This window comes from Anguilla anguilla, chromosome 8 (assembly GCF_013347855.1).
Source record: "Anguilla anguilla isolate fAngAng1 chromosome 8, fAngAng1.pri, whole genome shotgun sequence".
NCBI lineage: Eukaryota > Metazoa > Chordata > Actinopteri > Anguilliformes > Anguillidae > Anguilla > Anguilla anguilla.
This window is the reverse complement of record NC_049208.1, coordinates 6,965,318-6,991,018: the sequence shown is the minus strand read 5'-3', so window position 1 is coordinate 6,991,018 and position 25,701 is coordinate 6,965,318. Positions and strand designations below refer to the sequence as shown.

General features: G+C 49.6%; 1 protein-coding gene across 1 annotated transcript; it reads left to right on the top strand.

Moving 5' to 3' along the window:
• Nucleotides 1–25,656, top strand: LOC118233044 (cullin-1-like). Its single transcript, XM_035428364.1, is given in 23 exon segments — nucleotides 1–241; nucleotides 9,294–9,673; nucleotides 13,149–13,197; nucleotides 13,199–13,327; nucleotides 13,838–14,005; nucleotides 14,881–14,931; nucleotides 15,056–15,146; nucleotides 15,240–15,403; nucleotides 16,248–16,410; nucleotides 16,774–16,904; nucleotides 18,091–18,198; nucleotides 18,424–18,530; nucleotides 18,855–18,903; nucleotides 19,722–19,853; nucleotides 20,274–20,391; nucleotides 21,420–21,496; nucleotides 21,626–21,757; nucleotides 22,695–22,787; nucleotides 23,290–23,337; nucleotides 23,742–23,824; nucleotides 23,951–24,056; nucleotides 24,301–24,414; nucleotides 24,854–25,656. Coding segments are annotated over 22 exon segments (2,334 nt in total). The 5' UTR covers nucleotides 1–241; nucleotides 9,294–9,533; the 3' UTR covers nucleotides 24,935–25,656.
• Nucleotides 25,657–25,701: the final 45 nt, after the last annotated feature.

Genomic DNA, 25,701 nt, shown 5'->3' with positions numbered 1-25,701 from the left:
ACACTTTCTTGCGACGTAGCTAATTTATGTTTCCCCTTTACTGCAGAAGCAACGGAGGCGAGTTCAACGCGTCGGTTAGCTACAGTGGGGGGACAGAGGGGGATTCAGGGTTTTTTTCTTTAAGTAGGAAACGGAATCCCAGTCCTGTCCACCAACAATCGAGTGGAGAAAACACAAAAGTAATCGAAACGATACGGCTTTCCATGGTATGGAGTGAAGGACAGGCGACGTCTCAGCGATGGTAAAATCTATTCATCAGTATTTTCAGTTGTAGTTTTCTATGTGGCTTGTTAGTTCCTTTTGCTGTCGTTTTGGTGTTTGGTGGGAAACGTTTTGTGAATAATCCTGACTCACTCAGTGGATCAGAAGGCCATGTTGCGATGTACCATTAGGCTAGCAATTCATCTAGCCAAATCAGTCACAGAAAAAAAATAGCTTGCTCAGGGTTCTCCTGACGGGAATTGTAGGCCCGAAATACTGAGTAAATAGCTAGACTACCGAATTTATTAACCGTAGGCTAATGTTGTCTGGCTAACCCGAGGCTAGCAAGTAATCTTAGCTAATGTACTTGTACTTAGCTATTGTAATTTCAATAACATTAGTACCTATGATAGCTAGGTTCCTCGTGATATTTTTTGGTTAGGAAAGGTTTGCGTGTTTCAGAATTTATAGTGACTTACCTAGTAACCTGGGTAGCAAGCTAAATGTCTTAACAGTATTTATAGCCCACCATCTAGACTAGCTAGCTAGCTATCATTACGTTAGTCGCCTGGTTGCTATATTACTACCTAAATTGTCAGATCTAGCCTGCTGGCGAGCCTATTAGTTGGGACAAGTTACATCAATAGTTAACCTACCTAGCTAAGTTGCATTTGAAATTGTGAAACTTAGCTGACTAACGTAACATATCTAAACACCGAACGTATATAGTCCTATACAGTCCTACGTAGGATAGTTAACTTGATAACATGATGGCTATATATCTCCAGGACCACTGGCTAGTGTAATTGGAATTTACGCACGGCTATCTTTGCTAACTGTTCGCGAGTGGGATCAGATGTGCATCTTAAAATATATAACTTAACTATAAAGCTTGCCCGCTAGCTGATTGGTTCTTATCCTGCATCGTAGCTAATGTTAACAAAGTAAGGATGTGGGAAAACGACCCTCGTGTCTGCTAATATAAAAGTTAGCTGTATGCTAAATAAATTGTAATCATCAACTGGAATTGGTACATATTTAGTTGGATTATTACAGGCGCTATTATAGATGGGTATCATAACCAGTTGTTTCTTGGCTACCACATCTTTTCAGTGTCATTCGCGATGTTAGCTAAATTAACATTAAAAGGTCAAAAGTGGAACGTGAGCTATGTTCAGCTGCAGTAACTTATTTAGTCTAGCTAGGTAGGTGCTGTCGCCTTGTTACCACAGTTAACGTCACTAACTGTCTTCCCATATTCTAAGTGTTCTACAGACTAAATTCCATTTAATGTCCGATAACAAGTATGAGGTTGTCTAGAGCGGAAAAGCGGAGCTGATGCTAACAACAAGCTATCTTGGCTGTTCCATGGTTCTAATGTTAGCGACTGGAGGCTTGGTTGGACTGAGACGGCCTTATATCTGGGGTTGTTTCTGTTGGCTAAGCTTATGACGCAGGTTTATTTTGACATGGTCGTGCTGCGAACGTTTAACCGGTGGCGGTGCGGGTTGGGAACCTTTATATAGTGTTAGCTAGCCCGCTGTGGATCAGACTGGGGTTGTTTTAAATCATTTTTACCCATCGGGGCGACTTGTTTGGCGGAATTCCGTTTACCAAATTTCCCCTCGAATTGAGTAAGTTAAGGTTACTTGAGATTTTGGTGCTGGCCTCCTCAGTTGCGCAAAGTTAGCTAAGGCAATACAATTACATGGCTATGGCTAAGGTTCATCGCTACAGCGGGGAAAGCCCATTTAGCAGTTTTATTCAATCTGTTTCAGTCGTTGCCTGACAGTGCAAAGCCTAGCGTCTGTATGCGTGTTATTGGACGCAGGCCAGTTAATGGACTACGTCTTGTAGAATAAGCCAACGAGATAGCTTTCTCAAATATGTAAAGATCCGGTATAGTTTGATCATCGCTTTTAACCACACGGTATTCTAAGTAGCAAGTGTTTGATGTACCGGTGAGGTGAATAGCATACGTGAACGTTCAAATCTCCAAACGTGGCTGTTAGCTAAGAAGGAATTTTGAACATCAGGTTGTCAATGGAATTGAATCAGAATCGTGGGCAATCCCCTACTGCAAACGTTGCTGAGGTCAGCAATGTAGCTTAGTTTGAGAGCCGGTCGTATCTTTAAAGGTCATGGGTTCAGATCCCAAACGGGGCGTTCCTGCTGTGTCATTCAGAAAGGCATATACCGTAAATTTAATTTCATCCTGCAGTGACCGTTCATATGGATACCTGTGTAAACCACAAGTTGTGAAGTTGAGCCAATAAGGGTGGAAAGGGAACTTTGATATTATTCAGCTATGAGCTCTGTTTTCGTTGACACAAATTCGCTACCACAGAAATAAGCAACCATCAGTGTTTGGATTTGTTTTACATGTACCTACTCACAGATGCCTGCACTTTGAACTGAATGGCATTCAGGCTCCTCAAATGGGTTATTCTAAGTGCCTGGGGATTGGATCCTGTCATTTTCTCTCTTTTTGTCGTTATCTCTGCATATCTTACAATTGGGCCAAAGGTTTCAGTGATGGCAGGCAGCTGAATATGCTACATCGGAGCTCTTTGTATCTAATTACAGTTGTTCTGTTGCCAGAAACTTGACACTGTTACTTAAGCATTCACAAATGCAGCCTCAAACACACTTTATTTTTTTCTTTATCATGTCTTTAGAACCTGCTGCCAGCTGTTAGTGCTTATTCCTTTACTCACATCTGAAGTGACGCAAAAGCTTGATGGAGTCCCTTGGATAGTGTTCTCCAGTGCTTGGTGATACTGTTCAGCGTTGACTGCGTAAGCTGTGTAAGCAGTCCCAGGTCTCATACCTGATGCACTTGTCCTGGCTAAGTCAACACCTCTGGGGGGTATGTTAACAGCTGTGGCTGTTCCTCTGTAAACTTCACCTTTGGCCCTGTTGGTCCATCTAGGTTTGTAGACACTTAGCTTACTCAGTGAGGCACTCTTATGTGCCTTTAAATCCATTACATTGCATGACATTTATTTGGCAGACGCTTTTATCCAAAGCGACATAAAAATAAGTCTAGAAGGCTGAATCTGCTTCTTGGTTTTCAAACCGGGCTGCTTGCTATATTTCATGCACCATAAAAAAAAAAACCACGGATTTGCAGTCCATCCCAATCTCATTGACGTTTCTCAAGCTTGTGTTTGGTTTGCTTCTGTTTCTCAGCCCTGCCCACTTCTCACCACGTGTAGCCCCGCCCCCTGGCTCTCCTTTTTGGGCCCCCAGAACCCCGCAGTGACCCAGTTTTTCCGCTATGTTGCGCATTTAGCCTAAAGGCTCGGGCGCAGGTGGAGCTCAGAGTCTTGGGCAGGGGCTCTGCAACCTGGGTGTGGCGTTTATGTTCCAGGAAGTAAAAAGAGCAAACCTCCTGATGTGTGTGTGTGTGACGTGTGTGTGTGTGCGCGCGCGCGCGCTCAGGAGGCTCACCCTCCACTTCATTCGCATGCAATTATGTGTTTGTTTTTGTATCTGAGTGGAGTGGACCTCTGCTAGAACAGGCTGGAGTAAGTTAAATTAGTCGTTTACTTAAACTGAATGTACACTTGCCTTTTCTGCCGGGCCACAGTCGGCACTGGCCCAGGCCCGGGTTCGAACCGTGCGCTTTTAACCGGGCGAGCTTCCCAGCCTCCACGGGGGAAAGCATTTTTGACATTACAAAAATAAATGGCGCTCATGGATTCAAAGACAGCCGCCTTTACTAGTGGTTCGGTTGGCCCTCAACCCCCCCACCCTCAGTTCTCTGAGAATCCGTTTCATTTTCTCTTTATTTTCCAGATCCATAACCAGGTAGCACAAAATGGCTCTCACAACGTTGCCCGCAGCGTTGCGACAACGTTACAACATTGACGAAAAACGTTTCGATAACATTGTCAGAATGTTTCGTGTTGGCCGGGTACGCGCGCAGCACGTTTACCTGTTGGCTGTGGAGGTGGCCTTGCCGTTGTGAGCTGGCTGAAGACGGGCCTGGTACCGACTGCTTCCATCATCCCCCATCTCTCCTTTTGGCTTTGAAATCGGCAGCATGTTTATGCACGTTGCTAATGAATTGCCTGCTTTTTTAAAAGACTCTGTATATTAAGTGTTTCATTAGCCAGCTAAGCTAGCTGTACAGTATAGTGCAGGCACTTGGAGCTAATTGAATTGCACATAAGGTTATATTTTAGGAAATGAACAGGCCTGATGCTTTGGTTGTTTTTATTAGTTGTGGCTGAGTCATCCCCAACACTAGCTGATCATTCTGCCATGACTGGTTAGTGTAGGGAGTCTGTTTGAGGTGCGGTACAAGACTTCACACCTTAGACAGGAAATCGTGTCCGCTGCGAGGCTAGAGTTCCTTCACGGCAGTAATTATGGTTCATGCTTTCGCTCACCCACTGTACTGGTCTGAGCTCTCTGTCCAGGGTTAGCTGAGTAGGTCCCGTTAGTTTCCTCCGGTCTGTGCGTAAAGGTTTGCCACGGCCACGGAAATTAGCATCACGCATCCGTGATCCTAGGCGTGCGTACGGAAAGCAGTTTCTGGCCTGGCGCGTGGGTTCTTTCCACAGGGTGGGGACAGCAGGAGATTGCAGTGTGGTTTGGGGACAGGCGGTCGGTAAGAGTGGGAGTGAGATGTTGGTTTTGCCACTTCAAAGAGGAAACGGGTCATTCTGAAGTGGCCGTTATAAAGGAAAGTGAACTCTTTGATGGGCAAATGGCATTTTGTTAGAATAAAGAGTCAATTGACAGGCTATGAAAAGCTGGGGATGGGGAAAAAGCCAAGCCTCTTGTTTAGTTTGTTTAAACCGCTGCCTTCTGTTTCATTGTCCTTTCTACAGTTTTAGCTCCTGTAAGGGTAGGGAGTACAGAACCATGACTGACTGGCCCACAGCACTGACTCTGACCACAGCACTGTGACTCTGACTGGCCCTCAGCACTGTGACTCTGACTGGCCCTCAGCACTGTGACTCTGACTGGCCCTCAGCACTGTGACTGGCCCACAGCACTGTGACTCTGACCACAGCACTGTGACTCTGACTGTGACCACCTCACTGTGACTCTGACTGTGACCACAGCACTGTGACTCTGACTGGCCCTCAGCACTGTGACTCTGACTGACCATAAGCACTGTGACTCTGACTGTCCCTCAGCACTGTGACTCTGACTGGCCCACAGCACTGTGACTCTGACTGGCCCACTTCACTGTGACTCTGACTGTGACCACTTCACTGTGACTGACTCCCAGACTGTGACTCTGACTGGCCCTCAGCACTGTGACTCTGACTGACCGTAAGCACTGTGATTCTGACTGGCCCACAGCACTGTGACTCTGACTGGCCCACAGCACTGTGACTCTGACTGGCCCACGGCACTGTGACTCTGACCACAGCACTGTGAGTCTGATTGGCCCTCAGCACTGTGACTCTGACTGGCCCTCAGTACTGTGACTGACTGTCCCTCAGCACTGTGACTCTGACTGTGACCACTTCACTGTGACGCTGACTGTGACCACGGCACGTAGGAGGTTTGACATCGGTTTTGGAGAATTTTAGCAAACCACCTGTCATTTCCTTTGTCGTCACTGGAAATTCTCCCCCTCCTTCTCTGTCTGTCTCTCTACCCCTCCTTCATTCTCTCTCCATCTCCCTCGCTCTTTCCCCCTCTCTCTCCCTGTGTCTCTCTCTCTCACTGTTTTGTGGGGATGTTCTGGCTTTGGTAGCTCATTTTGACCAGGTGTCATGGCTGGGCTGTTTGTTTACCCTGGCGTCTGATCTCATTAAGTTCTCTTACCCTGTGCAGAGTTTGGCACAATAACCTTGTTTTCGGTTCAGCGTGTGATTTGTCCGCGTTGTGATTGGCTGAGGAAAATAAGGCTTTGCAACACGCTGCCATTAATCCATTGTGTGTCTGCACATTTTGCACTGGACTGACACCTTCCTGGCCCCCCAAGGGATTGAACCATGAAAATATGGCCTTTTGGTCTTGCCACTTTGACACTGAACAACACATTAATGCTGTCTTTCTCAGCTCAGCAGTAACATTATCATTTTTTAAAATAAATCTTGTTCAGTCATTGACACCACCTCACTTTGTACATTTAAAAAAAAAAAACGTTTCAAAAAACAAGTTTGTCACGGCAATGCTAAGAATCTCTTTAATATCTTTATTCTTCATCTTGTCGTCTGTTCGTTATATCAGTGCTGTTCTGGCCTTTCAGCAGTGCAGTTTGAAGATATTCAGCTAATTGCGTTAGTTTTGTTTCTCTTTCGGGTTGCAGGGATGCGGTTCAGCTTCAGTTTATTTGACAGAAACGCTGAGGTCGCCTGCTTGTGGATGAAACTGCAGAAGCCGCCAGGCGCCTCCTTCCTGTTTAACAGAGCCCTTCTGGTGATTCTGCTTTTAAAGCCTCTTCCTGAACATCGTAAAGGTCACGTAAACAGAAGAGAGATAAAGAGGAGATTCTTCGGTTCTTTAAAGTGCCGGGTTTTTTTTAAAGACCGATCTGTCTTTTACTTTATTCGCTGATTTGGAGGAGACAGGTGACTGAAAGGACCAGCCGTCCCATCAGTGCATTATCATCTGTCAGCTCAGCATGGCTCTCTCTCTCTCTCTCTCTCTCACGCCCCCCCCCTTCCTCTGAGAGTGCTGCCAGTCACGGGTCCTTTTCACACCTGCCCCCCCCCCTCATCTTTATCCTCCATTCTCCTGCTGTGGGACACGGTAGTCTAAATTCTGCTTTCTGATTGGCTGAAGACTTTTTTTTTTTTTTTTCAGCCAATCATATTAAGTGTTAAAATGTAAGTCTCCATCTAGGACAGTTACGGAAAAGTTTTATGTCCCGCATTCCTCCAAAAAAAAAGTCACAGGGAATTGCTGAAAGTAAGAAAAAGCAAAGGTACACGTAACACCTGGCAGATACAGTGTCCCATGTAGAACAGCACTCCAGAGCCACTCTGTTAAACCAGCTGTGCCCTTCAGCTCTAGCTGTCTGTCTGGACACGAGAGAAACCCTGTTGTCAGAAACGGTCGCCGCGTTCAGATCGGTAATGCGGATCGTAGGTTTTTATTGCCTTGTGTGCGACGGGATCTGCAGTTCTGCTGTGTGCGTAAATGTTAACAGCCCTGTAAAGGGGGGATTATGTACTGAACATCATTATCAGTGCCCTGCATTATGGCTGTGTAAAGCAGCAGTATGTGTGTAATTAGGGCTGCAGTATCTCACTTGGACTCTGGAAGTTTGGGCGTCTGAGGTTTTTTAATTTTTATCATCGCAGAATACAGTGGGTTCACCTGTGGCACTGTGGCTGTGTTTTTCCCATGGTGCATCGCAGAGCTTCGGTCTGTACCCATGTTCCCTGAGACCGCACTCTAAGCTGCGTCTCGCACACACATTCGCTTGTACAAACTAGCCCGCATGTGTGCATACGCTCCCACCCGCACACGTGTGCACGCACACGCACGACTGCACGGGGAGTGGAAGCCCCGCCCACTGGCCGCTGCGTTCGAGAGGTGGCGGGCGGGTGTGTTCTGGTCGTGGTTGTTGTGCTTGAGCGCAGATGGACAGGCTGGAAATAGAACATTGTGTTTTGTTCTTTTTTTAGTTTCTACCAAAAAAATAAAAAAAAGTCATGGCCTGAAGCATAATAAATTGAGGGAGTGCAGCTGTGAAACAAGCCAGTACTGGGCTAAAGCACATATTTCATATGGCTGGTAGAACAGCAGCTTTTTTTCCCCCCCCTCAATATGAAGTATACCTGTAGGGTTGACCTTTGACCTGGTTTTGAACTGCTAGCCGATGTAGCATACTTTAAATAAATAAGAGAACCGCTTATTGCAGGAAACTGGTGGATTGATGCGGGCTACAATTTTTGTGTTTGTTTGTTTGTTGTATTTTCATTTCAGTGTGCTCTGTGCAGGATGTGCTCACCCCGCCCCGCCCGCAGTATCTCTCTGCACACTGTGTGCTGTCTCTATGCGTTATTCACGGGCACTGAGTTATTCCCGCCCACCCGCCTCCAGCGCGCGCCGCTCCCTAAGTTTAGCTCGAGGAAAGCCCGCTTCAGCAGAGCTGCCGCATCACCCCCCGCCCCCCCCCAGGTCCCTGCGCTGTCCCGCGAACGCCCACAGCAGGGAGCGCGGAACCGAAGTGGTTAAGGCCCCGTCCCAGACCCTGCTCAGCGGACCCCATGCTCACTCGCCACCCTAAAGGTGGACCGGAGCCCCGACCCGCCAGCTCTGTCACAAGCTCCCCGCCCCCCCCCCGTCCTCAACCCCCCCCCGCCCCCCCCCGTCCTCAACCCCCCCCACCCCCCCTGTCCTCAACCCCCCCTTCTGCTGGGCCCAACCCCAACCCTGTTCTGTCCTCAGCTCCTCCCCCTTCAGCTGGGCTCTCACCCTATGGAGGGGTGGGGGGGGGACCTGTAGAGGAGAAAATGCAGGGATCCTTAGCGTTTAAACAGACGGTGACGTTTCCACACCTGTCAAAGTCCAAACTGAAATGTCACCGTGGTAACCGTCAATACGTAGGTCAGACATCTTACACATTCAGCGCGTGTGTTTGTCATGTCTTATTTTGGCCAGGTAATTGAGATGACTCTGAGAAGGTTATTGAGCGTACTGGCCTTGTGTTATCGATCTTGATGTGAGCGTTGGGTTTAGAGTGGATTGGCTCGCAGGGCTGTGGCATCTTGTAAGATTAGATTGACGGTTCGGGAACTCGGTTTGCAAGTCCAAGGTTGCGGGTTTGAATCCCAGGTGTGGCACTGTCGCTGTGCTCTCAAGAGCCTGTATTGCTTCAGTAAATTTCCAGATGTATAAATAGATTGGATATAGTGAATGCAAGCTGTGCAGTTGTTCTGGATGTGTCCAGTTAGACTTTCATGAAAAGTCTTTCATATGTAAAAGACACCTGAAAAACTGGATCAAAACTCTCTGATACTGGTTAGTTTCTATTGTCCTTATAAGGATGCTCACTTAGTGTCTTTGTGTTTTTCATCACCTGTCAATCACCTGTCTGAAACTGGTCAGTTACTGTAAAGCCTGGGCATGTCCATATAAGGACGATAACAAAGTGTCTTTGTGTTTTTCAGGTTTTTTGGCGCTCTGGGCTTCTGATCTCCGTCTGAGGGGGGTGCTGGCGGAGCCGTCCGGGACGCTTTCTCAAGGAGAGGGGACCCCCCCCCCCGCTTTCTTAAACTCCGCCACCTTATGGAGGAGTAGCAGCTTTTGAACCCCTTTTCCTTTTAAATAAAGTTTTTTTTTAAAAATCGAAAGGAAAAGGAAAAGGAAGGGAGGGCAGAGAGGAGGAAGACGAACGAGCCGAAGAGGCCATGTCGTCCAGCAGGAGCCAGAACCCGCACGGGCTGAAGCAGATCGGCCTGGACCAGATCTGGGACGACCTGCGGGCGGGGATACAGCAGGTCTACACCCGCCAGAGCATGGCCAAGTCCCGCTACATGGAGCTCTACACGTATCCTTCCGTCCTGGGGGGGTGGGGACGGAGTGTAGCACAGTGGGTAAGGAACTGGGCTTGTAACCGAAAGGTCGCAGGTTCGATTCCCGGGTAAGGACACTGCCGTTGTACCCCTTGAGCAAGGTACTTAACCAGAATTGCTTCAGTATATATCCAGCTGTATAAATGGATACAATGTAAAAATGCTATGTAAAAGTTGTGTAAGTCGCTCTGGATAAGAGCGTCTGCTAAATGCCTGTAATGTAATGTAATGTAATGTAATGTGGTGGGGGGAGGGGGTTATAAGGGTCAGTCAACAGCACTAATAAAGCTGGGGGGTCTGCAGCCCCCCGGGTCTGGAGAATCTGCAAGCGTTTCACCTTAAAATCAGCCACCATTTTAGACTCCAGAAGTCAGGTGAGGTGAGCTCATTGTCTTTTAAGTGAGTTCATCGACTGTTTGAATTGATTAAATAATCAGTGATGAGCAAGCAAATAGAGCAGGTCCTGCACCTGTCCTGAACCAGGGTTACTGACCCCGATCTAGAGCCACTAAATGACATTGAGTTCAGGACAGCAAGTGACTGGACTGAATTCATTGAGCCGAAGTCTAGACTCCTACATCGAAGTCCAGAGACTTATCCGCTGTAAGGTCGTGCTTGAAGACGATGCATCGAGGGACGGGTATCTGAACCGCGCGGCCGACAACGATTAGCCAGTCGGCATGCGCTCGCGATGGCTCACGAATTACCCCAATTTGGGCAAATCTGCAGAAATCAGGACTGCATCTCAAATAAGCGTCAGGAGGGATTTAGTAGAAAATTGCAGGTCTGTTGTCTAAAGCATTATATGCAGGGTACAATAATCATTTGGTTTGTTGGTCATGTCTTTGAGAAAAGTCTAAAGTTAATGTATGGACTGTGAATCCCTGGGAATGTGGTAGAGCCGCAGTCTTTTCAGTGTGCTTGGTTTCATAGCCGTAGCCAACGGCTACTGTGGTTACAGCTGTTTCTTATTCGTTCGCATTAGCATCAAAGTTTTTACAGAAGAAACAAAGTACAGCTCGGCCTGCTTTACATTTATTTTAAACTCTTGGGATTGTGCAGTGTTTAGTAGAATGTGGCGGAATCTTCTGGAACCAAGTCCAGCTTCCCACTGGCTGCACTAATGTACGACCCCTTAACCTTGTAGAGTAGGTTTTTTGGAATGTTTTTTTCAACATTTCAAGTCCGTGTTCTAGAACTCCATTGCTTCCAGTTGCAAGTAGGGTCTGTTATAACCGCATTAGAATGTTCAGTAAATAACATTCTGATCAACTGTTTGTGATCTCACACCTTTAAGGGTTAATCTAACTCTTCCGGAATCCCATGGTTGAGTCTGTGGGAGCTGCTGTGTTTTGAGTGGGTGCGAGCAGACTGATGAGCAGCATCTGTTCACTCGAACCCTAGACCAAGCCCAAGCCCTTTAGACTTAACACCGGCGGCAGGAAGTCCTCTCCTCAGATGTGTTTGTACTGTCTGAAGCTGGAGACACGGCTGCATTCCCAAAGCCGGTCCAGACTGGTCGACTTCAGAAACACTCAAACCTGAAGACCCGGCAGCACTTGAGCCTTTCCTCGGTCTTCTCAAAGCCGTTTAGACCAGAGCTGCACTAGACGCCTGTGCTCTCAGGCCTGTTTACACCTAGCCCCTTGAGTCTGGAACAAACAGACGATGGAAAGTGACCAGCTGGAAATTTTGTGTACCATTCAAGTACTGGTCTGTATCTACCTCAATACTAATGTTACTTCATCATTAGTAACTCACGTAAATGGTCCCACAATATAACGTGCACACACCCAACAGAACTCCACAATGCTTAGAATGTTTGAGTTCCATTCAAGTGAACCTCGGTTTCGGTCGCACGCGATTTGCCACATTTTAGCCGCTTAGCGGGCCATTCTTATCCAGAGTGAGTTTTACACTGCTGCGTATTCGCTGAAGCTGTCCAGGTTCGGCACCCTGCTCGCGGGTACCCCTGCAGTGGCTCCTCCTGCGACTCAAACCTATAACCATGGAGCTTCAGGCCCAGTTCCCTGAGCACCGTGCTACACGGCTACGTGCTACGCGGCTACACGCTACAGAGCTGCAGAAGACGTGCGTGCGCTCTCCAAAGCGCGGAGACGGAGGCGTTCTAATCGCCGCTGGCCGCCCGTCCGAAAAATGGCCTCGTCTTCACCGTAAGCCCGGTCATCTTCATTTACCGAACTCGTCATCTTTTATTTGCGGTGCGGTTTCACCTGGAGACTGACTCTGAACCGCCAGGAGCCTCCTCTCGTTTGCGTGAGCGTTAAAACGCGAGGGCGTATCAGGCTACCGGCGCCGGGGGAAAGCGAATCGCGCCGAGGCCCGGGCTCGTCCGATCGCGCGGATCACGCAGACCGCCAGAGAGTGACTCATCCGGTTACTGCTTCATTCCCCTCACGGCTCAGTTTAAACTGCTGAATTATTTACCGGCTCGTCACCTTTTAAACTGTAGCGACTTCTCTCAGACGCATTCTCTCGCTCTCTTTCTCTCTAAACAGACACACACACACACACCCTCACACACACACACGCACGCACACACACACACACACACAGCGAGAGAGAGAGAGAGAGGTACTGAGGGCGAGAACAGTAGTTTCTGTGAAGCCTATTGCACGCTCCTTGTTGATTTCTGTTTATATTGAGCGGTTAGCTGCTGTTTTGAATGCCGCTCTGCTGCAGATGTGCTTGTGGAAAGGTAATTGAGTGCACATGCGTAGCTTGGCAGCGATTTTAAAAATAGCTGCCTTTGTGCATTAAGTACTGCAGTCCAGGACTCCGTCTAATACGGACCACTTCTGCTTGGGTGGACAAGTGTGGATAAATGGGATCTGTTTTTTTTTTTTTTTTTTCTTTCTTCTGTCCAAACATGTCAGTGGCTTAAGGATATAAAACGTGCTTAACAAAGTCACTCTAATGGACGATGAGTAAGACAGCAGACCAGTTCAGTTCCATGCCTTCCTGTGTACAACTGAAAGCGTTTATTTATATTCCCTAAAATATTTGTTTCTGGGGAAAGCAGCAGCTCCTTTGTGTGCGCAGTTATTTTTGACTTTGAAAGTTTGCCGTAAAGTAGGACATGTTTTTTTTTTTTTTTTTCCCAAACTGCCATATAACTTTCAGCCCATCCTGAAAGTGGCGCGCTCCAGTGAAACTCCTCGCTGTCAGGTGAAAAGAAGCGGCTGGTGACTCCACATGTATCGGAGGAGGCATGTGGCGGTCTACACCCTCCCCAGACCAACAGAGGATAGCGCATTGACCGGGACTGTGATACACACATGGGGAATTGGTATAAAGACTAAATTGGGGAGAAAATGTGAGAAGAAAGTGGCGTACTAACACTTGTGTTAATGGATATCACCAGTGTTTTTGTATCCTTTTATCTTTCCACGCAAGTCGTTTTTTTTCCAACCTTAACCCGCCACGCAGACATGTTTATAACTACTGCACCAGCGTCCACCAGTCCAGCCAGGCCCGGGGGGGCGGGGCCCCCCCCCTCCAAGCCCTCCAAGAAGACGCCCACACCCGGGGGGGCCCAGTTTGTGGGCCTGGAGCTCTACAAACGACTGAAAGAATTCCTCAAGAACTACCTGACCAACCTCCTCAAGGTACAGCTCGCTTCGTTTCCTAGCGTTTCCGTGGAGACGAGTTGTGTAATTATGAGACGAACATGGTCCAGTGGTACCTGAAGCATTCTTTCGTCAGACTCCTGTGTGGTTCAGTTAGACATTTTTATGAGAATTATAATATTTTTCAGTTTGTTTCCGTTGTGTTCCATGCTTCAATGTATTCGTTAATTTTTTTTCCACTCATCTCTGCTACTGTTAATCTCTCTTCTACCTCCATTCACCCTCTCTCTCCCTCTCTCTCTCACTCTCCCTCTCTCTCTCACTCTCCCTCTCTCTCCCTCTCTCTCCCCATCTCTCCCCCCCTCCCTCTTTCTCTCTCTCTCTCCCTCTCTCTCTCTATCTCTCCCCATCTCTCCCCCCCCTCCCTCTTTCTCTCTCTCTCTCCCTCTCTCTCCCCCTCTTCCTCGCTCTCCCTCCCTCCCTCCATCCCTCCCTCTCTCGCCCTCTCCCCCTCCATCTCTCCCTCCCTCCCCCCCCCCCTCCCCTCAGGACGGGGAAGACCTGATGGACGAGAGCGTGCTCAAGTTCTACACGCAGCAGTGGGAGGACTACCGCTTCTCCAGCAAGGTGCTCAACGGCATCTGCGCCTACCTCAACCGCCACTGGGTGCGCCGCGAGTGCGACGAGGGGCGCAAGGGCATCTACGAAATCTACTCGGTACGGCCCGCGCCCGCCCCGCCCCTCCCCCTCCCTCCCCCCCCTCCCCTCCACTCCCAGTGCCACGTCTCGCTTTTCGCTCTCCGCGTCCCCGCCTCCGGCGTCCTCTCTGTTGTTCTCTGCCCGTTTCCGAACTGCCGCAGGTTCCGGTTTGCACCGTAACACTGCACCATAGACCGCTGTTTACAGAGCGTCCGTTGCATGGCATTGTCCTTAGTCATCACATTACATTACATTACAGGCATTTGGCAGACGCTCTTATCCAGAGCGACGTACAACAAAGTGTATAACCATAACCAGGAACAAGTGTGTCGAAAACCCTAGAGAGAAGTACCGGTCCAAGTGCAGGGAACAACCGCATAGTTCAACTTGGACCCTGAAGGTTAAGCTGTTTAACACTAACACAAACGAGAACAGCAACAACACAGTCTATGCAAAAATACAAGCAGTAGTTAAGACAAGTGCGTTAACTAAATCACCTACGAAACGGCTACCTAGTTGCAACGTCATGCTGCTCAATGACTTTCCAGAAGGCGCATCAGATTGGAATGTTTTGGCTTTCAACTCTAGGGAGACAGAACTGTTAATGCTGATGGTATATAGTTCAGTCTAGCACAGCTGTGTTCAGTCTCGTCTGTGGGTGCAGGTTTTTGTTCTAGCTCATCACTAAGACACCTGGTACTGATCAAGGTCTTGATTGAAGGCCGTGATTGGTTCATTTGTTTGACCCATGGGTCGCAGTGCTGGGCTAAAACAAAAACCTTTGCACCCTTTTTCGATTAGATTAAACTCCCCTGGTCTAACACACCTTTGGTCGAATGTTTCACCCTGCCTAACTGGACTAAATTTGGGTTTTTTTCCCTCCCTGTCTCCAGCTGGCCCTGGTTACGTGGAGAGAGTGCTTATTCAGACCCTTAAACAAACAGGTGAGTTTAGACTGTGTGTGTGTCTGAGTGTCTTGGGGGGGGGGGGGGAGGGGAGGGGCCTGTTTGTGGATGAAGGTTTTAAACCAATCAGCGCGTGTTTTCTGTTCTGGCGTTCCCGTCCCAGGTGACAAACGCCGTTCTGAAGCTCATCGACAAGGAGCGAAACGGGGAGCCAATCAACACCCGGCTGATCAGCGGGGTGGTCCAGTCCTACGGTACACCCGCCCCCCTCCCTCGGCAGCATGGGATACGTAGTCTCTGAGGAAGAGGTAGACGTGACAGTGTTTTCTTCCCCCCCCCCTCCTCAGTGGAACTGGGGCTGAACGAGGACGACGCCTTCGCCAAGGGCCCCACGCTCTCCGTGTACAAGGAGTACTTCGAGACGCAGTTCCTGGTGGACACGGAGCGCTTCTACACCCGGGAGAGCACCGAGTTCCTGCAGCAGAACCCCGTCACGGAGTACATGAAGAAGGTGCGTGATGACAGCGCGCCGTCGCCGCGGTTCTGATTGGATACCGGGGCGGAGGGAGAGGCGGAGCTTCGCCTCTTTGTGGGCTGGGTTCGGATGGAGGGCTGTGAATCTCTTGACGGATTCTCTCTCTCATCACCGCTCTCCTGCTGTGTGTGTGCATGTGTGTTTTGTGTGTGTATTTTTTGTGTGTGCGTGCGCGTGTGTGGTGTGCGTGCGTACTGTGCGTGCATGCGTGTGTCCATGCGTGCGTATGTGTACTGTGTGTGTGTATGTATTGTGCTTGTGTGTGTGGGTGTGTGTATGTTGTGCTTGCGTGTGTCTGTGTGCGTGTAATGTGTGTGTGTGTGTGGGTGTGTATTGTGCTTGCATGTGTGTGCGTGCGCGCGTGTGTGTGTGGGTGTGTGTATGTTGTGCTTGCGTGTGTCTGTGTGTGTGCGTGCGCGTGTGTGTGTGTGCGTGTAATGTGTGTGTGTGTGTGTGTGTGTGTGTGTGTGTGTGTGTGTGCGTGTGTGTGTGTATTGTGCTTGCATGTGTGTGCGTGCGTGTAATGTGTGTGTGTGTGTGTGTGTGTGTGTGTATTGTGCTTGCATGTGTGTGCGTGCGTGTAATGTGTGTGTGTGTGTGCGTGTGTGTGTGTATTGTGCTTGCATGTGTGTGCGTGCGTGTAATGTGTGTGTGTGTGTGTGTGTGTGTGTGCGTGTGTGTGTGTGGGTGTGTGTATGTTGTGCTTGCGTGTCTGTGTGTGTGTGCGTGCGTGTAATGTGTGTGCGTGCGTGCGTGTGTGCGTGCGCGCGTGTGTCTGTGTGTGCGCGCGTGTGTGCGTGCGCGTGTGTGTGTGTGGCAGGCGGAGGCCCGGCTGCTGGAGGAGCAGCGGCGGGTGCAGGTGTACCTGCACGAGAGCACGCAGGACGAGCTGGCGCGCAAGTGCGAGCAGGTCCTCATCGAGAAGCACCTGGAGATCTTCCACACGGAGTTCCAGAACCTTCTGGACGCCGACAAGAACGAAGGTGAGACGCCCCGCCCCTCCGCGGTCCCGCTGGAGCCCGTTTGGGCTTTCACACACACACCGCAGTCGCTGCTCCCCGGGTCGATGGGCTGAGGGTGAAAACGTTGATATAAACGTTTGTGTTTGCTGTCAATTCAGAGGTGAAGTTTACCTCCTCTATTTATTTTTTCTGTGCTGTTCCTGAATAAGCTAGTGAGTGTGTGTGTGTGTGTGTGTGTGTGTGTGTGTGTGTGTCAGTGATTGAGTGAGGTGAGTGTGTGTGTGTGTGTGTGTGTGTGTGTGTATGTGTCCCTGTGTGAGAGTGTGTGTGAGTGTGTGTGTATGTTTACTCATGCCCATGTTGATGTGATCCTGTACATTGCAGATTTGGGCCGCATGTATAACCTGGTGTCGCGGATCACGGACGGGCTGGGGGAGCTGAAGAAGCTTCTGGAGACGCACATCCACAACCAGGGGCTGGCAGCCATCGAGAAGTGCGGCGAGGCGGCGCTGAACGTGAGCGCGGAGGGGTGGGGTGGGGTGGGGTGGGGTGGGATGGGGGGGCTGCGGCGTGGGGGGGTGTACTGGGCCGGGTTTGGACCCTGACCCTTTCTGGTTCAGGGCTCCACAGCAGGGACAGAATAGGCTTAGAGCTGAGTTTAGAACCCGAGTCCTTAGCTTCACATCCAGAGAGGCCACTGCGGTTTACTTAACGAGAGAGACACTTAACCTCATCAGCTCCTGTCAAATACCCAGCGGTATAAATGGACCCTGTGTGGAATAAAGCTCAGATGCTAACGTACTTTAGCATTGGAAAACCGTTTCAGCTGCGCGGGGCTACATTTAAACGGCGAAGGACGACGTTGAATTTATGCTTATTAAATTTCCAGTTAAGAGGTTCCATAAACCTTTGATCCCATCTTTGTGCGTTATGGTCGGTGGAATAATCGATTGCTAAGCTTTTCGGGGCTGGGCCGGGGTCGCACACAGACACGCTGCTGCGCTCCGGCCTGACCCACGGGGGGCCGTGTTTTAGCTGCGGGGGCCTTAATTACAGCGTGAGGGAGCGGTTTGAGGGTAATTAACACCCCCCCCCCGGGACCCCAAACCTGAGGTCCCGGGTGCAGCTCTCTCCGCTCTGTAACTAATTACTAAATCAAGAGCTCCACACCGCCACCTGTCCCGCTGCCCTGTGGGATGGGCTTTCACAGATGAATGGTCTTTCACAGATAAATGCTCTGCTGGTCCTTCCGTCCTGCTGGGCACAGGGGTTTTGGCACATTGGCGGATGCTGGAGCGTTTCAGGCCTGGAGGATGTGGTTCTGATCAGTTTGTCTTTGGGAATCTTACCCGATTCTGCTATGGTGTGCTACTGAGGGGGGAACGCCCAAATTTGGTCATCGTTTTGTTTATGCTCCTGCCAAGAAGGTTACAGTCTGTGATTAATGGATTGTGTCTTCAGAAAAGCACCATTTTAAAGTGTTAAAAAACCTGAAAATGAAGAAAGAAGCTGTTTGTTCTGTGGTTCATGTAATGTTGGCTGAACAGATCGATTCAGCTGATATTTATTTAGCATTCATTGAGTGATGTATTGAGCTTAGTGAATAAGTAGCAGAGTGTGTGACTGAAATATCTGAGAATGTGCTTGATTGATCAGTAAAAGAGCAGTTAATGTTGTTTTATTTTGCCTTTCTTCCCTCAGGACCCCAAAGTGTACGTGCAGACGATCTTGGACGTGCACAAGAAGTACAATGCACTGGTGATGTCGGCGTTCAACAACGACGCGGGCTTCGTGGCCGCACTGGACAAGGTACGGGCGCCATCTTTCCCTCCGTCTGCCGCATCAGGAACACCGCTCTTCTGTCTCTGCGTTCCGCCCTCTGGTGTGTGTGTGTGTAACGCGATAGCACGTCTGCAACACGATAACACGCACGCAACACGGGTCCTGCCTTAGCACACAAGGGTTTTTGCGTGTGGTGACTCCGCCCCCCCCTCTCTGACTCCGCCCCTTCTCCTCGTCTCCTCTCTCCGATAGGCCTGCGGACGCTTCATCAACAACAACGCGGTGACCAAGATGGCGCAGTCCTCCAGCAAGTCCCCCGAGCTGCTGGCCCGATACTGTGACTCCCTGCTGAAGAAGAGGTGAGCAGGTCGGGGTTTTAAACAGGAGCGTACACGTGTGCCCACACCTCGCCTGTCTGCTGTGCAGTGTTGCATCGTCTCTGGGGTGATGCAGTCGTCTGCATGTCGTTGTAATCGCACCTTCTGGCTGCACAGACGTGTTGTGGCTGTGAGTAATGACTGGGCCTGAAGCGCAAGTCCTGTGTCATGACTGTGCAAGTGACTCCGTCTGTAATTCTCATTCTGTGTGTGTCTGTGCATGTGTGTGCGTCTGTGTGTGTCTGTGTGTGTGTGAGAGAATGTGTGTAGTATGTTACACTGACATTGCCTCTCCCTCACCTGCAGTTCTAAGAACCCTGAGGAGGCGGAGCTAGAGGACACCCTTAACCAAGTGGTGAGTGATTGACACCTGAACAGCTTGCTCTGCTTCCTGCTTCCCTCTCTCAGCTCCACCCCCTTCATCATAAACACGCAGCAGAGCAGAGCAGGTATCCTTACAGTGTGCAGAACACCACAGGCACATCAGCCACACATTAGCCACAGTGCTGTTACACAGTCCACTAATTTCATCAGTGTTCAGCTGAAACGCTGCAGCTCAGCCAGTCAGTGAAAAAGAGGCCAGTCTCTTTTAGAGAAATAATAAAATGTCAACGACTCTCTGTTCCTTCTGCTTTGCCCTAGTCCGTGTACTACAGCAGTTCCGTCTTATCAACAGAGTAGTTAGGGTTTTTGTTATATGGCCTCCACACCCATTTTACCTGGCCACATGAACTCTGTGTGTGATGGTAATGCCAGGTTATTGTTGAGCATTGAGCTTGTAAAACTACATTTAGTACTTTAATATATAAATGTCAGAACCCTGTAAGTCCATAAATCTATGTTTGGTGCGTAAATATGAACTTGTCACTCAGATTTATGGTCCGGGCATGAGCGGCCAAAGCCTGCTGCAGAAGAGCCAGATACAGTTTAGATCTCAAACGTGGGATTGTTGAGATTTGGGTCCAGTTAGAATGAAGCAGACTTTGAGCAGTCACTGAGGGAGGCTTTTCTATTGGCCCACCTGCATAAAGGGGCGTTGCCTTTCCTCTTGTCTGTAAGACAATGACGGTTAAAGTGGTAGGTCACAGGGTTAAATTTTGTCGTTCACAGACTGTACCAGGCCTCTGTGCTGCTGATTGTTGACAGTCTGTCCCTGTATTTGCCTGACTCCAGATGGTGGTGTTCAAGTACATCGAGGATAAGGACGTGTTCCAAAAGTTCTACGCCAAGATGCTGGCCAAGCGGCTGGTCCACCAGAACAGCGCCAGTGACGACGCCGAGGCCAGCATGATCTCCAAACTGAAGGTGGCGCTCTCGCTCCACGCCCCCTTGTTCACACACCCCTTCTCTTCTCCTCAGTTCACATCTTCCTGCCTCTGTTCCTGTACTGCAGTGTTCTGAAGTCAGACTCATTGGCCTTGGTGGAGTCAAACCCATGCTATTATCTATAATCACAAGAATAAAAGTATTTATGTCTGTAATGTATTTTTAGTCTTGTGTTTGCAAAGGGAAAACAATATTTTGTATTTGAAGCATTTAAATGCAGGCACACAAGGTTAAAATATATTTCAGATCACTCAAATGCTCTATAAAATGTCAGTTGCATTTCAAAGACACAGAGCTTTCAGTAAGCTCCGCCTCTTCTCCAGGATTGGTTGTTGAGCATGTGTCCTTCTCCAGGATTGGTTGTTGAGCGTGTCCGTTTCTCTGTCTCCGCCCCCTCAGCAAGCGTGCGGCTTTGAGTACACCTCCAAGCTGCAGCGCATGTTCCAGGACATCGGCGTCAGCAAAGACCTCAACGAGCAGTTCAAGAAGCACCTCTCCATCTCCGAGCCCCTGGACCGTAAGTCTGCGTCCTCTCAGGTGGACGTCAGTTTGTTCATGTTTCGTTTCTGTCCTCTCAGGTGGACGTGAGTTTGTTCAGGTTTCATTTCTGTTCTCTCAGGTGGACGTGAGTTTGTTCAGGACTTGTTTACTGCCTGCGATCTGGCTTGCACTCCAGTTCTCCGGATCTTTAAATTTACTGGATTACAATTCCTGCTATACGGTCTCACATTTGAAACGGTGTTTCTCCACGCAAAAATTATCACATTGATTTCTTCCCTGAAAAAGCGAACTTTTTTTTTTTTTTTTACCAGTGTTTAAGGAACTGAGCAATTATAATAAATAACAGATAACACTGACCTATGGAGAAACAGCCAATGCTTATGTTTCAGGTTTAATATTCTGCTAAATAGTAGATGTAAAATACCGTCCCCCCGGGGCCGTGTGGTTCTGCACATGCTCAGTGCAGCGGTGCGTCCCTCGCTCCCGAGTTAGCGGTAATGTACCGCGGCCTCGCCGAGGGCCGGAGAGTTTCGGCTGACGGCGCGCTCTCCGCCTCATCAGACAAGCGATCGCCCCATTTATTTATCGTCTGTTCTCTCCTGTTCCTCCCCTCGTTTGGAGCGCTCGATCGCGATCGCGCCACGACGCTCGCCCCAAACGCCCCGCGGGGTTACGGAGAGGGCGGACGAGCCCGTGTCTCTCGCCCGGAGCGCGCGTGACGTCAGCCTCCGCCTCTCATCGCACCGCCACACGCGCGTCACGCTCACACAGACGCCGAGTCGGGAAGACCCTTTCGGCTCGGATACGATGCCAGAGCGTGGGGCCCGTCCATGCGCAACAGGGAACGGTGCCTTAACAGGATGAGCCACCCAGCAGCCCCCCCCCCCCCCCCCAAAAAAACTGAAAAATTAGGGATAAAAAATTCTGATTGTACCTTGCAGTGTACTGATGGTGCATTAATCAGTTTAAGAATGGGGATTTGTGCAGGAGGGAATGTGTTGCTCCTGTGTTGTTAACAGTGATGGTGGCCTGTTTGTGTTCCAGTGGATTTCAGCATCCAGGTGCTCAGCTCTGGGTCCTGGCCTTTCCAGCAGTCCTGCACCTTCGCGTTACCCTCAGAGGTGAGGCCCAGCGGTCCTCTTCAGCCATCGCGGCGGTTCGAGACGTTTAACCTGACCGCGTATGACCGTGCGGACCGCGCCCGTTCCTCTCTCTAACCCTGCGCTTCCCCCCCCCCCTCCCCGCTGCAGCTGGAGAGGAGTTACCAAAGATTCACCGCCTTCTACGCCAGCAGACACAGCGGCCGCAAGCTCACCTGGCTCTACCACCTGTCCAAAGGGGAGCTGGTCACCAACTGCTTCAAGAACAGATACACCCTGCAGGTGAGCCTGTCCGCCAGCAGGGGGAGACGTGGAGTCCGCAGCGTTAAAAGGGGCCCTTTAAGGAGTGAGGTCATAGCGTGAACACGATGTTCTTAGCTGATGTTCTAAGGCTAAGCTGAACATTCTAATGCTGATGTCACAATCACTGCTGGGAACTGAAAGCGACAGAGTTCTAGAACATTCCAGAAGGCCTACTCTTCAGAGGGCTAAAGCTGAGAGAGACATCGGGAAGGCAGTGCTGAATATGTGGATTTCCGTTGCTTTGTTCCATCACATCTGCAGCCCCCAGTGTCCTCGGCTCTGTAATAGAATGGGTGTGATTAGCTGGAGTGTAATAATCCTCCTTGTGCCAGCCAGTTGGAATCCCAGGTGTGGCACTGTTGTTTTCCCTTTGAGCGAGAATAACTAAGCAGAATTTTTCCAGTAAATGCCGAGCTGTTTAAGTGGATGTAGTGAAAGTTTGAGCTCTTGTTCGTCTTGGATAAAGGTGTGTGCTGTGCTAGATAATGTGATATTCCCTGTGTGTGAGTGTGGCCTGTTTTTCAGTATCCTGTGCCACTGTCTGTCAGTCTGTCCTGCGGCTCATTGTGTCTGTATGTGTCAGCTGTGAGTGTCTTTCTCTCGCTCTCTGTCAGTATATGCTGCCTTAGTGTGTCTGTCAATCTACCATTTCTCTAGCTCTGTCAGTAAAACTTGCTTCAGTGTGTCTGTACACCCTTTGTCAGTGCACTATGTCAGTGTGTCTGTGCATCCTGTCTGTGTGTCTGTCCATCCTGTCAGTATGCATTGTCAGTGTGTCTGCCCATCCTTTCAGTACATGCTGTCTCGGTGTGTCAGTACACGCTGCCAGTGTCTCTGTCCATCCTGTGTCTGTGTGTCTGTCCATCCTGTGTCAGTAGCGCTGTATATGGTGAGTGACTCCAGTGTGTCTCTCCAGGCCTCCACGTTCCAGATGGCCATTCTGCTGCAGTACAACACAGAGGACATCTACACCGTGCAGCAGCTGACAGACAGCACACAGATCAAAATAGTGAGACTGGGGGGGGCGGGGGGGGGCGAGGGGGGGTCCAGTGCGCGGTGTTAACGGAGGCCACCCTTCTACAGTTAAATTCTCTGAGGCAAAGTCATAATTGAGGCCCTGCTATAGGGGAAATCCACTCGCATCTGAATCTGTTCTGTCACCCTCTAAATAACTTCTGGGGTCTGTGTTTAATTTAATCTAATTTAATTTAACAACAAAGCCAACTCTTTAATCTTTATGAGCTAAAGGCCAGGTGATGTGAGGTGACTGGGGTGGAATAGTCTCCACTCTGTCTTGTTAATGGAGGTGGCTTTTGAATTGTGTTGCTGAAATCACAATCATAATATTTATTTATAATATTGTAACTCAACCTGGCCTTTCTACCCAGGTGACATTAATGAGTCTAGTGGATCGCACAATAATTTCTTGATCGCAGGTTAAAGTATTACATGAATAATACTTTAAGAAGTAAATGGTTTGTTAACATTCGCTTATTTTTATTTTATTACAGGACATATTGGTGCAGGTTTTGCAAATTTTGTTAAAATCCAAATTGCTGGTAAGTGTTTTTCCCCCCCGTCTGCATGTAATATCCAACAATGAGTATTTTAGACACATCAGTTCAATTAGTATTGGGGTGGCTGAGCGAGTCTTAATATATCCTGTTCTGAAGTGGAGTCGGATTCTTATGAACTAGTCAAGACTTCCCCTTAGCACAACACTATTACTGGTTGAAAGTAAGGAGTAATTGGAAGGAACATTGGTAGCCCTGCAGAATTAGGGGTACGTGCTTCATCTCTGCTTTCAATCAATGGTGTTACGGAAGGGTGCAATTTTTTGTCTTTCCACAAGAGGTCGCCTTTGTGCCAAACAATCGTGATCTGCCGAGCTCTTCCGGGTTTTGTGTGTGCGTGTTTTCCGTGTGGCTGCTTCGGAACTGAACGCACTGTTCCTCCCGAACAGGTCCTGGAAGACGAGAACGCGAATGTAGACGAGATGGACTACAAGCCCGACACCTTGATAAAGCTCTTCCTGGGTTATAAAAAGTGAGTTTGGGGCTGTAAACGCAAGATGGCCGCGCCGTCGAGCGTAGAATTACACGGTCGCTGATGTGCGGCGGTGCGTGAGGTAGCGTTCACCCCAGGCCATTTGCGTGTGTGTCCTGTTCGCAGCAAGAAGCTGAGAGTCAACATCAACGTGCCCATGAAGACGGAGCAGAAGCAAGAGCAGGAAACCACACACAAAAACATCGAGGAGGACAGGAAGCTGCTCATACAGGTGCAGACGCGTTCACGCAAAAAAAAAACATCACACAAAAGAACGTCATCACACAGACAGTTTCACTCGTGGTGGGTTCTGAAACGCTTCTGTGCTTTGGCTCCCCAGCGGTTGGCTCTGAAACTGCTGTGATTAGTTTGTCTCGCTCGTGATTGGTCCGGAAACGCCGCTGTGATTAGTAGGTTGTCTCGCTCGTGGTTGGTTCTGAAACTCTCCTCTTCTGTTCGCACGCGCACACACACAGGCTGCCATAGTCAGGATCATGAAGATGAGGAAAGTCCTCAAACACCAGCAGCTCCTGGCAGAGGTCCTGAACCAGCTGTCCTCCCGCTTCAAGCCCAGGGTTCCTGTCATCAAGGTGAGTCACACGCCAGGGGATGCGAACCTCAGACCACGTGGTGCAGAACGGTTCCGATTCTCCAGGCAATCGTTCGGTATTTGGCAACATCACAAATTTTGCTACGATGTGGTCTAAAACGATCCTATATAATAAGAAAGAATCAATGTATGTGATCATGCTGACGCAATCCCGTTGCAGTGTACACACACAACCATACACAGCCGTGTTCGATCCAGATTGATGTATCGTTAGACCCCTACTGCACACCCTGTAATGCCCTGAACGTTCATTCCACCGTCTTTGTTCAAATGCAGGCTTTTGTGGCGGTTAGGTGTGTTTTCTTGCACTGTCTTTGAAAGGGACGGACGTAGCGCGTCGTTCCGCTCGTTAACCTGAACCGCTTGTTTCGTTCGCGACGTGTTGCTGACGTGTTATCCGCCTGGGTTTTGTCTTCCAGAAGTGCATCGATATCCTGATAGAGAAGGAGTACCTCGAGCGTGTGGACGGGGAGAAGGATACATACAGCTACTTGGCATAAGCATTACCCCCCCCACCCCCACCCCACCACCCCCCCCTCCCCAATTTTTATTTTTTATTTTTTGGGTCAATGTGTCTCCCCCGAACCCGACATCATTCCTTCTGACGCTCTGCTGATGTTGTGAGGAATGCGGGCCATGGAGGATAAAGGAGCAGGACGCACTCGAACCCCCCCCCCCCCCCCCCCCCAACAGAGCGGGGCCTCCTTTAAACTCAAATACGAGATGGCGGGGGGGTTGGTGACGGCCGAGCCAGCGTCCCCGGACTCATTTTGGGGGGGGGGGGTCAACGGAAGCCCTCCCACCTGTAAATACGGACACGGACCTCTACCCCCCACGCCTAGAGAAGCTAACGTCTCAAACCCGAATCGACCCGAACCCCCCCCCTCCTCCTCCTCCCCTCCAGCAATCAGGGGGACCTCGCATGCTACTGCCCACCTGAATTTTAAGCAAAACAAAACAAACAAACAAAAAAAAGGAAATGGGGGGAAAGTGGCTACGGCGAGACCTCTGGTCGCGGTTTGAGGAAATGGTTTTAAAATGGAGGAGAGGGGAAAGCGTGGCGGAACGAACGCGACGGCGGCGGCGAACTCCGGGAACGCGCGCGTGAACCGGGCCCGAAAAGAACTCTGTAACCCGCATCGTTGTCCGCCACCAGAAAACCATTTGTATAGTGTGGTTCATTTTTTAAATGTGTGACGAATAAAAATGAGAGGTTTCTGTACGCCCTCTCTGGAAGGTTCTGGATTACTTTTGAGGTGCGTGAAGA